Genomic DNA, 12,686 nt, shown 5'->3' on the forward strand with positions numbered 1-12,686 from the left:
GCGCACACAATGTGAATTCCCAGTAGATCAGTAACGTTTTGTGGTCGGCATAGGTGAGCTTAAAAACAGACATGATATTGTTGTTTGTAGAAGTTCATTGCTGCAAGATCACAGCCCCTTTACACTCACTCCCAGCGACCCCTCACCACAGACCTGGTAGCCTTATACTGTAATGAAGCAACAGCTGTGATGAACTGTCATACAGCCAGGTTGAGTGGAGACCCTTACTGAAAGTTTTAGATGGATGGTCGTGACATCATTTTAGTTGCCCTGGATTCCCCCCCCCCCCCCCCCCAAAATAGTCCCAATAAATGACTTGAAACCATGCTTAATAAATTAGCGTTGCTGCAACTCAAAGAATTCCTGCTTACTTGTTGCGGCGCGACATAGAATGAAAGCCTCGCTACTTGTGCAAACTTGAAATAAAAAACAAACGTTTCTTAGGCTAAGTTCATATTTAAGTTATTGTGGTAACATATTGTGGGCCTTGTGAATTGCTCAAAAATGTAAAAGCATGTCACAAACACAAGAGTGCCTGATTAAGGCCTCAGTCTTCTGCATCCATCAGTATATCTATACATACCTAGATGTGACTCGTTCACCAGTGGTCCTATGGTCATGTAAAGTGCAGCTCTTCAGAACAGTAGATATTTCAAGGCTGTTATCTGACAGCACCCTTCCTTCAGCTCTCATTTGATGGAGTGTGAATTCTCCTAAAGGCTGGTCCATAATTTTCTCTGATACCTTTGTGGATATACAAATAGAAATGTAATCCCCATACACATTCACAAACAAAGAAAAGACTGTTTGCATAAAACATATACCTTTTGAGAGTGGCTGCCAAATAGCACCAGCCCAAGAGAATTAATATTAAAGCTGAATTTAAGTGTCTCCATCGTCTCTGCAGTCAGCTGTTCAGTCTCTGGTCCCTTGTTTGATTGATCCACACACACATCTAAGCAAACATTAAGAACAATATTACCAATCATATCTATTACTGTATTTACTTTAACATCAGTTTATGTCTCTTCCTGTTACCTTTTATTGTGCAATCCTGCTCTTTGGCGCGGTCACGTTTGTAATCAACTGTCTTTTGAATGTCTCCCAAGCTGACCTCTCCTGTATTCTCCATCAGAATACTTAGAGCCATTTTAAGATCCTCCTGACTCAGTGATACCTGTAAATACCATACATATGAACATACATCCATGTGCATGCACAAACACATGCATTTCAATACTCATGTCTTTAAATACAGTACCCTCCAGAATTATTGGCACCTCTGCTAAAGCTGACTAAAAACCGGTATAAAAAATAATCTCTGTAATCTCACAATGAAAACAAATAGGAAAAATCCAACCTTGAAGGGAAGCAAATTTATTTTGAGAAAAAGGAAAATCTCACAAAGAAATAAATATTTTTAACAAAAACACGTTGCTCACAATTATTGGCACCCCTGAAAAACTTATATACAAAACCTAACAGAAGCATTTTCATATCTAATTTCAATTTATTTAAGTTGAAGTTAATAAAGAGTGTCAGAAGTAGTTCATGAATTTCTTTTTCACTATGGTATGAAAATACAGTCAATACAGAGGCTAAATCCTCTAGTCATTTTTCAACATCGGAAAGACAAGTTTATACACTAAACTTAAATAAAAAGAAAGTGTTTTGACATTTGTAAGTCAGAAAATGTCTATGAAAACTAGTAATTTGTTGAAAATGTCTATATTTACATGTAATAGGTTTATTCCACTGTATCAAAGAGTAACAAGGTTGTAGCAGCACAGCTGTTACATGTACACTGAAGATAATGAGGCCTTGACTGGAGCTAAGAATGGTTTGTATATCAAATCTATCATGGCCAGATTTACCCCATCCAGAAGGTCTCAGGTCAGCTCTTTGCCTCTGATGAAAATGTAGGCAAATTGGCAAAGTTTTGTAAAAGCACTCAGTATTACAATGTAACAACTATATGTAGGTACCCACAAATACATAATGAAAGTACAATGATAGTACCTGATAGTACATGTTGTTACACAGGTTGTACCACTGTACCTAATTAGGTAGGTACACTGTAATAGCGACACATTAAAATAAAGTGTTACCGAATATTACAAACTGATATTACAAGCTGTTTTATTGGCAAAGGGAAGCTTAAGAAGGTATTACAAGCAGAGGAGCCAATAATTATGAGCGACATGTTTTTGTTAAAAATATTTAGTTCTTTATGGGATTTTCCTTTTTCTCAAAATAAATTTGCTTCTTTTCAAGGTTGGATTTTTCCTATTTTTTTCATTGTGAGATGACAATAAATCACCAACAGATTATTTTTTATACCGGTTTTTAGTCAACTTTAGCAGAGGTGCCAATAATTCTGGAGGGTATTGTATTTAATGAATATGGTATGTATCAAACTATGGGACGCGGACCAGTGCCGCTCCACGAAGAGGAACCTGCTGGTCCATGGGACCTGCAGAGCCAAATTATGTCCAGTTCTGTCACTTGTCTGATAATTTGTGGCACAACTGATCATGGTACCGCAGATGGATAGAAAATGAAAACAACATCTCTTGATCAGGAAATACTTGATAATTTGGCTTTATCAAACATAGAGGCATAAAATAAGGTGCTAGCAGTATGAGCACTCATTTACTGTATGCGTGTTTCAGTGTGAGAGAAGCTGAAACTATGTCAGCTGCACAGATAGCATTAGTAGGCGAAGAGGTAACTATATGTCTAAGAGGTAACTATATCTCTCAGAGGTAACTATATCTCAGTACCACTCTGACTTCCTCATCCATCACACCCCCACCTGTCACCTCAGGTCCACTGATGCAAATACTCTCATGACCACCAGGACCAAGCTCCAGACTATAGGGTGACAGGGCCTTCTCATCTGCTGAACACTCTCATTCTTCTGGAACGTCCTCCACAACCACATCAAACACCATACACTACAAAAGCTTCTTATCTAACCACGTGTTTTTTCTTTTAATCAGAAATCAAGTTGGTATTGTTTTTAGTATAAAGAGACTTGGCCTAGCGCTTTCTCTAAAGATCATTTTAACTTAATCTAATAGCAGCACATCTAATTATAAGACATCTTATCAAGGCAAATTTGTTTAACGCAATTCAGCTTTAATAGTACAGTACGCTGTGTTTGAAAAATAGGCTCCTGCTGGATTTTCATGTGAAAATTGATTTTTTCACAAATAGAAAATTGGTTTCTTGCTAATATAGAGTCTAAGGAACAAGATTGGTTTTGTCTTCAAATTTTCACGATCCATCTTTAGTGTTTTTATCTGTATGTTTTACAACGTAAAATAAGCGATTATATCTAGTCCGAAAAGCGATTTTCACAAATCGTCTAATTTTTTGACAATTAATTCCACTTTTTGCACACAAAACCCCCAGGTAATGTAAAAAGGTTGTTGGTTCTAAAACAATATCCATAGATTTCAAACTTTGAGTGTCTGTGTGCATTTGCTCTCTTTAAAAGCAACGGGTTATCCACAGCCAACAGGCCGGGCGTGCGAGTGAAGCAATGAAGTCTTAGAATAAAGAATAAAGCCATGTTCTTCCAACGACAACAACCACAAGCACCCATGCGCCAAACAATTCAAATGACCGGCATTGTTCTCCCAGAGGAAGCTACGTATATGATCACCACCCACGGGTGGGCGTGTGCAGCAGCGCTGCAGGTCAGCCTTTCCACATACACCCCTGGCTTTAAAGTTCACCGTCCCGGTAGCATACCTATCTACTGCCAAGGCCTGAAGGGGACACGGGAAACATTTACTTCTGCTACACTGGCAGAGAACCCATGTGAAACAGACTGTGGGAGGTGGAAGGGGTTTGAATGCTGTCCGGCAGTATTAAGACTGGAACGTCGGAGGGATAGAACTGGATCAGGGTTCAGACCCAACTCCTCCAGGGGGCGCACGATTGGAAAATCTTCACCTGCTGCTATGCTTAAGGCCAGCTCTGTTTCTTCCAAAGTGTCTGTGCTAAATGGTGCCACTACCAGGTGTCTGGCGCGGTTTGTGGGGGGTTGGACATCTGGTACACCCTCCAAATGAGCCTGGGACAGTTGGTCAAGTTCACATCTTGGTCACTGTGATGCTAAGCACTAGTCCTGGTGTGGACTATGGCAACCCTCAACGGGTCTCCAACTGCAGGGTTACCGAGGCCTGGCTCCCTCCCGATGGCTCCCTCCCTCCCAGTGCTGGTGGGCTGGATGAATCTTGACCGGTGGGAACAGGTTTAAGCTCAGAGCGATGCATGGTCTTAAGGGGGCCCTCTTCCCCTTATGGCCTGATCTTATAGTGTGTGCCAATTCCATCCAGACACTTCTTGACCAAAGTGACTTACATATGTCAGCTATATTAAAAGGGATCACATTGTCCCTGGTGCAACTTGGGGTTAAGTGCCTTGCTGTAGTCTAGGGCATAACAGTGGAAGCCGGAAATTGAACCGACAACTTTCAGGCTACTGCACGCTAGCCCAGCTCCTTAAACACTACACTACCACCGCCCACTAGAAAAAGACTAGAGTGCCAGGTGGTAATATGGGTACAGTGTCAGGACCACCATCTCCTAGCACTAGCATAGACAGAAGTCAGGTGCTCTTTGTTGTTGCACCACCCAATCAGTCGGTAGACTGTCCCTGTGGTCACCTCCAGTATTTCCAAGTAGGTGTTCGACTGGTAACTGTGGCTTCTGATCGAACATCACCTCATATGGAGAGTGCTGTGTGGACTGGTGCATGGTGGTGTTTTTGGCGAACAGGAGCTGAGGGGGCAACAGGGGCCATTTATGCTTCTTTTCAGGGGGTAAGGTCCTGAGCAAGTCATGAAGTGTCCTGTTGAAACATTCACATTGACCGTTCCCCTCTGGATGATAAGTGGGGGTTCTACTCTTTGTTATGCTGTAGATATCACATAGGTGCTTCAACAGCTCCCCCTCAAAGCTGCACCCCTGATCGGCACTCTGCACTCCTTGGCTAGCCCAATCCAAGAGAGTAAAGTCAATTGCGATTATCTCCAAAGGCTTAGTGGCTAACAGATTTCCCAAGAAGGTTCTGGCTTGGGTTGTCTTGCTTTAGCAACCACACAGTGCTCACACTCAGAACACCACTTTTGCACCTCATGCCACATCTGGGGCCAGTTACACCTCTGGCGTATCAGATCTGTGGTCCTGTCCACCCCCAGATGGCCATGGTTGTTGTGTAGGCTAGTGAGCACTACGACTCGCTTTCGACACTTTGGGTAGTAAAAGCTGCAGCACTGGATCCCTGGAAGGAGGAGCCTGGATCGCTCGGTACAAGTTTCCATTCACTTCCTGTATCTGGGACCACTGCTTTATCAGCTGCTGGACTTGGACCCTTGGTTCACTCCACTTGTCTTGTTCACTCCACTTGTCTTCGCGCCCCTGTCGCGAAAACCACAGAAATCTGGAAATGCCGGGATCAGTCCCTTGCAGGACTTTTAGGTCCATTTTGGTTCGACCAGGGATGGTGTTCACCATACAAGATTCTGTCACCCAAGAGTCTTGGATAGATGCAGTCAAGGCTTGCATGTTGGCTATGACAATCGGCAGGGGGATGTCCAGGCCATGTGACAGATCGCAAAGTGTTAGTGGGGCTTGTGGGAAGCCTAGAAAGGACATCGGCATTGCGATTAGCTGTCCAAGGACAATATTCAATGTTGTAATCAAAGAGGGCAACCTGAGAAACCCAGCACTTTTCCAGAGTGCCGAGTTTCGCTGACTGCAGGTATTGGAGGGGATTGATGTCAGTGTACACGGTGAACCAGGAGATACTTTTTTCCATGATTGCCCACTTGACTGCAAGGAGTTAGAGTTTCATGGCAATATAATTTGACATGTTCCTCTCACTTGCCTGCAAGCCCCGGTTAGCAAAGGCTATTGGTCGCCGCAACCCACCCTTCTCCTGTGACAGAACTGCCCCCAATCCTGCATGGCTTGCATCCGTCTCTAAGATAAAGGGACGACTGAAATCGGCATAACCGAGGACTGGCGCTTGAACAAGCCATTCTGTTAAGGCTGTGAATCCAGAAAAAGTTCTGAAGGCAAACATGAACATGACTACATTCAATGTTAACTATCCAATATTCAGATGTATGTAATTGAAATGTATGCAAAATAGTGCATAATTAATGAGATATTGTTAAATTACATCCATAAACATATTTTCAGAAAACTTGTAATGCAACAAAATATTGTCTCAACATAAATAATTAACTAGTAATGTTTCACTGATATTCAAGAATATCAAGGAGTTAATTTTTTTACCCTATTCACCCGTTCTATGTTGCCTATGGAGGCCAGTTTTAGGCCGCAAATGCTAATTAGCATGTTTAAAACTAAAACATTAGCTAAGTAAATATGATATTCAGAATCAGCACCCAAAAATTAGGCAAAATGCCCTCTTTACCAGTTTTTTCTCACATTTGACCCCCAAGTGATAGTAGTCCCAGTCTTAATTATGCATTATATAAAAGATGATGTCATCTAAGTGTGAAAATTTGAAGACAAAAGAAAATCTTGTTCCTTGGACTCTATACTAGCAAAATATGCACAAAAAAAAAAAATTTTCACAACAAAATCCAGTGGGATTATAGCCTGGAAAATCCAGACCCTGGTAATCTAGAAAGATTAAGGGTCTGGCCATGAACAACGTAATGGCCCAACTCGAGGGGCGACACCAAGCATGCATTTGAAAATCTCACTGCACACAATTGGATAACACTAGACCAATGTTTACTCTGAATGATTCCGGACTTCGACGCAATTGGATAACACTACGACCAATGTTTACTGACCTCCAACGTTGCAACGCTGACATCATCAGTTTAGCTCGCCTCTGGCCCGCCTAGATCAGATACGCCGATTTAATTGGTTCCCCGGGATGCAAGGGGTAAAAGTAACGTGCATCATTGCTCATTGCCACAATTCCATTGTGCTCTCGCAAGAACTAGTCAGAAGCACATTATTTAAAGGGGCTTGAACTTTTCCAATCTCCGCTACCTTCCCAAAGAAATGAAAAACTCATCTGCCTCAGCTTCCACGACCAAAGTGACCCTTTACAACATTCGCTCAATTATGGGTTAAGCACTCTCTATTAGTGAATATATTCTGGATAACAATATTAAGTTTTATATTGACTCCAGTCGTCTACTGCCCCCTCCTGTGACCTGTCTCTTCTACACACAAAGCCTTACCATGCTTTTACAGCCTTCAGCCAGGTCGATGTGCCAGCTATCTCCCGAACGGTCACAGCTTTGTCCACTGTTTTAGCCCATGTCATCAACTCCCCCTTTGAACATGGTCATGTACCTGTTGCCCTGAAAACCGGATCCATCACACTCAAAAAACCTGGCCTTGATGTCCTAACCAACCACAGGTCCCTTAGCAACCTCTCCTTCCTCTTCAAAGTGCTTGAGCATGTTGTCTACACCCAACTCCAGAGCCACCTTGTCTCCAACATGCTACTCGACCCATTCCAATCTGGGTTCAGGAAGCAACAGAGCACTGAAACTGCTCTGGTCAGAGTGACCAATGACCTCCTGCAGGCTGCTGACTCGGGACACTTAGTATCTTAATCCTGCTTGACCTCAGTGCTGCCTTCGACACTGTTAACCATACCATCCTTCTGCAATGGCTAGAAAGCCTTGCTGGACTCACTGGCTCTGCCCTCACCTGGTTCAAGTCCTACCTCACTAACTGTCTGCAGTTTACCACCATTAGTGGTGTCCAGTCCCCTCCATTGACTGTCCTCCATGGGGTCCCCCAAGGGTCAGTCCTGGGCCCTCTCCTTTCCTCCATCTACATGCTCCCCCTTGGATAAATCATCCGATCTCATGGCCTTCAGTGGTCTCCCCTCTCTCCTACTCAACAGGCTACAACACGCCAAAAGTTAAGCTGCCCAGCTGCTCACACCTACCCCTTTCAGACATCATATTACCCCTGTGTTACAAGACATCCACTGGCTCCCTGTCCCACTGAGGATTGACTTGAAAGTCCTCCTCCTCACCTTCAAGGCCCTATATGGCTCTGCTCCCACATATCTGACTAAACTCCTTCACCCTTACACGCGTCCTGCGTTCCTCCGATCATGGCCTCCTCACTATCCCCTAAACCCGGCTCCATGGGCAACAGAGAATTTTCCTTAGTGGCCCCCCACCTGTGGAATGGTCTGCCTCAGCAGGTCAGATCCACTGCCCATGTTGACTACTTCAAGTCTCTCCTCAAAACCCACTTGTTTAGGAAAGCTTTTAATCTATAACCCTATTCTGGCATGGTTGGGGCCCATGTATCCATTTATGAAGTGCCACTTCAGACTTACAGGGAATCCTCGCTGCATCTGAGCGAGCAACTGTTGTGTTGCATTGAATGTTATTTGTCTACATTGAATCCTTTAAATATGCCCTTCTATTGCCTCATTTTTCTTGTTCAGCAGAGCAACATGAATGACAGAAAAAACATAAAAACGGGGCACCCAACAAATGTTTGCTCAAAATGTTGCATTGCATCTCGCTGCACAGCACTGCTTTATGTTGCGTACTGTCAGGACAATTGAAAACAATATAATTCAACTAATTTAATACCTAATGTTCGCTCGCATCGCTCCTAGTTAAGACTTGCTCTTAGTGTTGGTGAATGGGCTTGTGTAGTGCCAACATTTAGCCACAAGCTCAAGTTTTTGCCCTAAGCTTTTATTGGCAAAGTGAGCTGTTGGCTGACTCTTACTGCATCATATAATGTTGGCTTTGATTTAAGCTAATTAACCTTGAATAAAAGGTAAATGGGAATTACTCAATTGTAAAAAAAGATTCCTAACACATGTACATGAAATATTGGTTTTAATTAACTGTGTGAAGATAAGGAACATGTCTACATAATGTATGTATGCAGACCTTCATTGGCTTGAGGTCACCGTGTATTTGCACGGCTGGCAGACTCAAATACCAGGAAGAGGCCAGGTTCCGCTGCACACTCAACACCAGGTTCACAGGTTCCAATAGCTCAGTACTGTAGTTCTGATGCAAATGTACTCTGGTACAGCCAAAAACAAGACAAGCACAAACAAATTAAGTCACAACATATGCATACCTCTTTGCCTAACCTTTTGTCTCTTAATAGAAACTGTACAGAGACTGTACACGTGACACTAATAATTCAGTCTGGCTAGATACAGCAGCTCAATTTTGTCTGATAATAACATTACAGAGAAACTTATATTACATCACACAACAATGAAAAAGGAGTAACCTTTTTAAAAGTAGCTAACATTAATAATGCTTGTTTCTTCTGTTATAAAATCAAATTACTTTGTTTTCACTCATTCATACTAGCAAGCACATTTTGATAATGCTGTGCACATTAAATCGCAGAGCTTTTCATTTCATTGGACAATACAATGACATTACAGACATTACAATGACAAATAATTTCAGATTCTGATTCTGACCTATCTTGTTGCAACACATTTTGTTGACTTAAATTCTTTAATTAGGTCAGTCAATACGTTTGAAGTTGTTTGATTTGTTTATCACGCTACTTGATAGCTTAGCAGTTGCATTAGGTTATCAAATGTTTTGGAGGTTTCGTTAAAGTATATTATAAGTAATTATTACTGATTTTGTAAGTCACTTTGGACTTAAAGGGACACCAGGCAACGTTTTCGTGTTAATTACTCATCTTCGTAAGTCGGTATATGGTTAAATGACTCGTTACAGGGCGAATAAAGACTCTCTCGCCCGCCCCTACTGCCTGTAGGAAGAATATCCTGCTTGCAAGTTCAGTGTATCCTACCCGCCGACCGAAGCAGGCAGGCTAACGAAACACTAGAGATTGCTGCAAACGTGTGTATAATGGCAGAGCCGGCGAAGAAGCAGCGAAAACCCTTGATAGAAGACACAAAGATAAGGAAAAGAGCTTCAGACCGAGCGAGGGGGAGTTTCGTAGAGAAAAAGCATCAGGCTTGCCTGGTGTCCCTTTAAGTGTCTGCCAAATATCATAAACATAAACATAATTACTTGCAACCTATGCCATAGATTTGTGGAATGCTGGACAGCACATTCTACCTTTTCTAAAATTGCAATAATTACTGTTACTGTAATTACACCAATCGTCAGGGGTGGTGACTAAATCAGGTCACATGAAAGATGGTCTAAATAAGTAGCCTTTTTTGAAAGTAGTACCAAAGACATACAGTTAGGAATAAAAAATTATTCATACCCGGCAAAAATTTATTTAATGTTAATTTTCTCTTGACCAATATGTTTGTTCTGACTAAAAATGACACTGTTACATGGCTAAAGGTTGTACAATGTCATAGAAACATGGAATAAAAAAAGCGTTTTCATTTTTTTTTTACATTTGTATGAAATAGAGCTGCACAGTCCCGCCCACAGCCGATGCCGGATGTAAAAATTCAATGCAATTTCTCCATTGACAATTGCGGTATAAGCCATAAAAACTTAACTGCACGTGGTAGACTTAAAACCAGCTACGGCTGTACTAAGCGATTGTATATGCTCATATAGACACCAAGAGTTCATGGGGCACTAACCTTGTTTTGAGATAAATGCCTTTTATTCGCGATCTCTTGGATAAGTACTTCATTACCCACAATCCTGAACAATCCCACAATCCCACAGTGATGCCTCTGATTGGTGGAAAGGCCGTTATGGTCATAGTTTGAAACTTTCTCAGCGAAAAATATTGACAAACATGGCGGAGTCTTTTACTGCCTATGGCGAAAATCTTAATGTGATTAAAAACTTTCTTGACGAATATTGGTACTTGTATCAACAAGGATTGGGGTTTATACATCACACGAACTTAGTCAGGGCCAATACACTATCAAATAGACCACTGTAAATGTTAGTTTAAACACTCAAACTGTTCAGGTAGCCGACAGGCTAACCTTTAGCATTTCCGACATTGTATGTCATTACATAATGCAGCTAACAATAGCCTACATGCTGCAACACAGGTATGAAATATATTATGTTTTAGTGAGTGTCCAAAGGGGTGAAAGCCACTTTAAATCGGGTCACATTATTGACTGTTGTGTGTCCGAGAGTCAGTTTGTGGGTTTTGTAAGGGCCAGCATGAGGGACAAGACCTACAAAGTTGTGGTGAGTTAAGCAGGGAGTTTAGTAACGTTAATGCTGCTAGCAGTGCTAGTTAACATTAGCTAGGCTACTGTAGCCTTCATACTGTATGATTCATATCAATCAATAACCTAGGAATACTTGCAATACGTGCATTTAATGGACATTTTGTGTAATAATTCACAGCAAATTAATAAACTGAATATGGTGGTCTAAGAGCAGACCATGCACCAGTCCATGCATCAGCCCGACTGAGCAGTGATGACAGCATAGGATGAGTCAGGTAACGTTACGAAGCACTGCCGTTAACATTAACCGCTTTCACACACACACACAATATAAAATACACGATGATAAATATAAAATTCAATATCAAAACACTATTATTTACACGATTACTCCTGAAATAACTGCTATTAACTGCACATTCACTATATAAAAATCACTGTTTGGAGGAAAGGGTTCGCGTGCTGTCGCCGGTTGGAAATGGCAAAATAAGGCTACGTTTATACGGTGACGATGAAAAGAGAAGACGCAGAAGTGGCGTCTCGTCTTCATTTTTTTTATTCGGGTTTAGACGAGCATTCTCAGGGGGAAATCTTTGTTTATATGAAGACGCAAGAGTATGTGATATTTGATTGGATATGCATTCCAGACCGCTGGGTGGTGGTGTGATAGAACCCCGGTACGTCACGCGCAGACATTCTAATTTGACAGTTTAGCCAGAGAGGTAATCAAGGATCTTTGGTTTAGCCGTTTAGACGGAGACGCAACCCGGGTCGTCTTCAAAACTCTACACTCTGGAAGGAGTCTTCAGATTTTTGCGTCTTCAAGCCCCGATGGCGGGGTCGCCGTGTAAACGAAAGGCACTTATGATAAAATATTTTGTTGTCTTCCTTCGCAATCGTCCTCGTATAAATGGCCCCTAAATCGCGCCGATTTTGCCTATATTATTCAGTGAGGCGCGGTGGTTTATGGGATGAGTAGTTCCTACGCTCGGAAATGAAAATATGTACACAGTCTTGTACCTTTGACTTTTTTTGGATTTCTCCTAGTTTTTTCACTCAAAATGTTGTATGCTTATGAGTTATGCCGTAGCTGGTTAGCCTAAGACATGCTGTAAAACTCTTTAGATACGGATTTTTCCAAACGTCAATGGGACAAATGAATGGGAATCTTACATCCGGCACCTGACCGCATTTTGGCTGTGGGGCGGGACTGTGCAGCTCTATATGGACCATTGAACCATTGTGTGGTTAAATGGTCCAATGCAGTCTATTGGGGCAGGTTTCTTGGCAGACTGCCTGATCCATTCCTCCAGAATCTTAATGTAGCCTCTTGTTTTGTGTTACCATTTACTTTGAGAAGGTCAGTAGGTCCTACTGGTTGAAAAACATCCCAAAATAATAATGTTCTCACCCCCACACTTGAAATGGACATTGCGTCATAGGGGTTTAATGCTTTCTTTTAAAGCCAATCTCAGGCCATGTCCCTGGGTCAAAAAGAAAGCTAAGAGAAAGCTAAATTATTTGTCCAGGTGTGC

At 42.0% G+C, this 12,686-nt stretch overlaps 1 protein-coding gene across 4 annotated transcripts in view; it reads right to left on the reverse strand.

Annotated features, from left to right (window-relative positions):
- vps13c (vacuolar protein sorting 13 homolog C) overlaps window positions 1-12,686 on the reverse strand; it is a 392,379-nt gene that overhangs the window by 188,405 nt on the left and 191,288 nt on the right. For all 4 annotated transcript variants that reach the window (XM_042061414.1, XM_042061415.1, XM_042061412.1 and 1 more), the window contains 4 exons: window positions 8,939-9,077; window positions 1,039-1,177; window positions 825-955; window positions 584-744 (listed from right to left, as the gene is read on the reverse strand). In XM_042061414.1, coding sequence (XP_041917348.1) covers window positions 584-744; window positions 825-955; window positions 1,039-1,177; window positions 8,939-9,077 — 570 coding nt within the window. The remainder of the gene's footprint in view (window positions 1-583; window positions 745-824; window positions 956-1,038; window positions 1,178-8,938; window positions 9,078-12,686) is intronic.

Source organism: Alosa sapidissima, chromosome 14 (genome assembly GCF_018492685.1).
Source record: "Alosa sapidissima isolate fAloSap1 chromosome 14, fAloSap1.pri, whole genome shotgun sequence".
NCBI lineage: Eukaryota > Metazoa > Chordata > Actinopteri > Clupeiformes > Clupeidae > Alosa > Alosa sapidissima.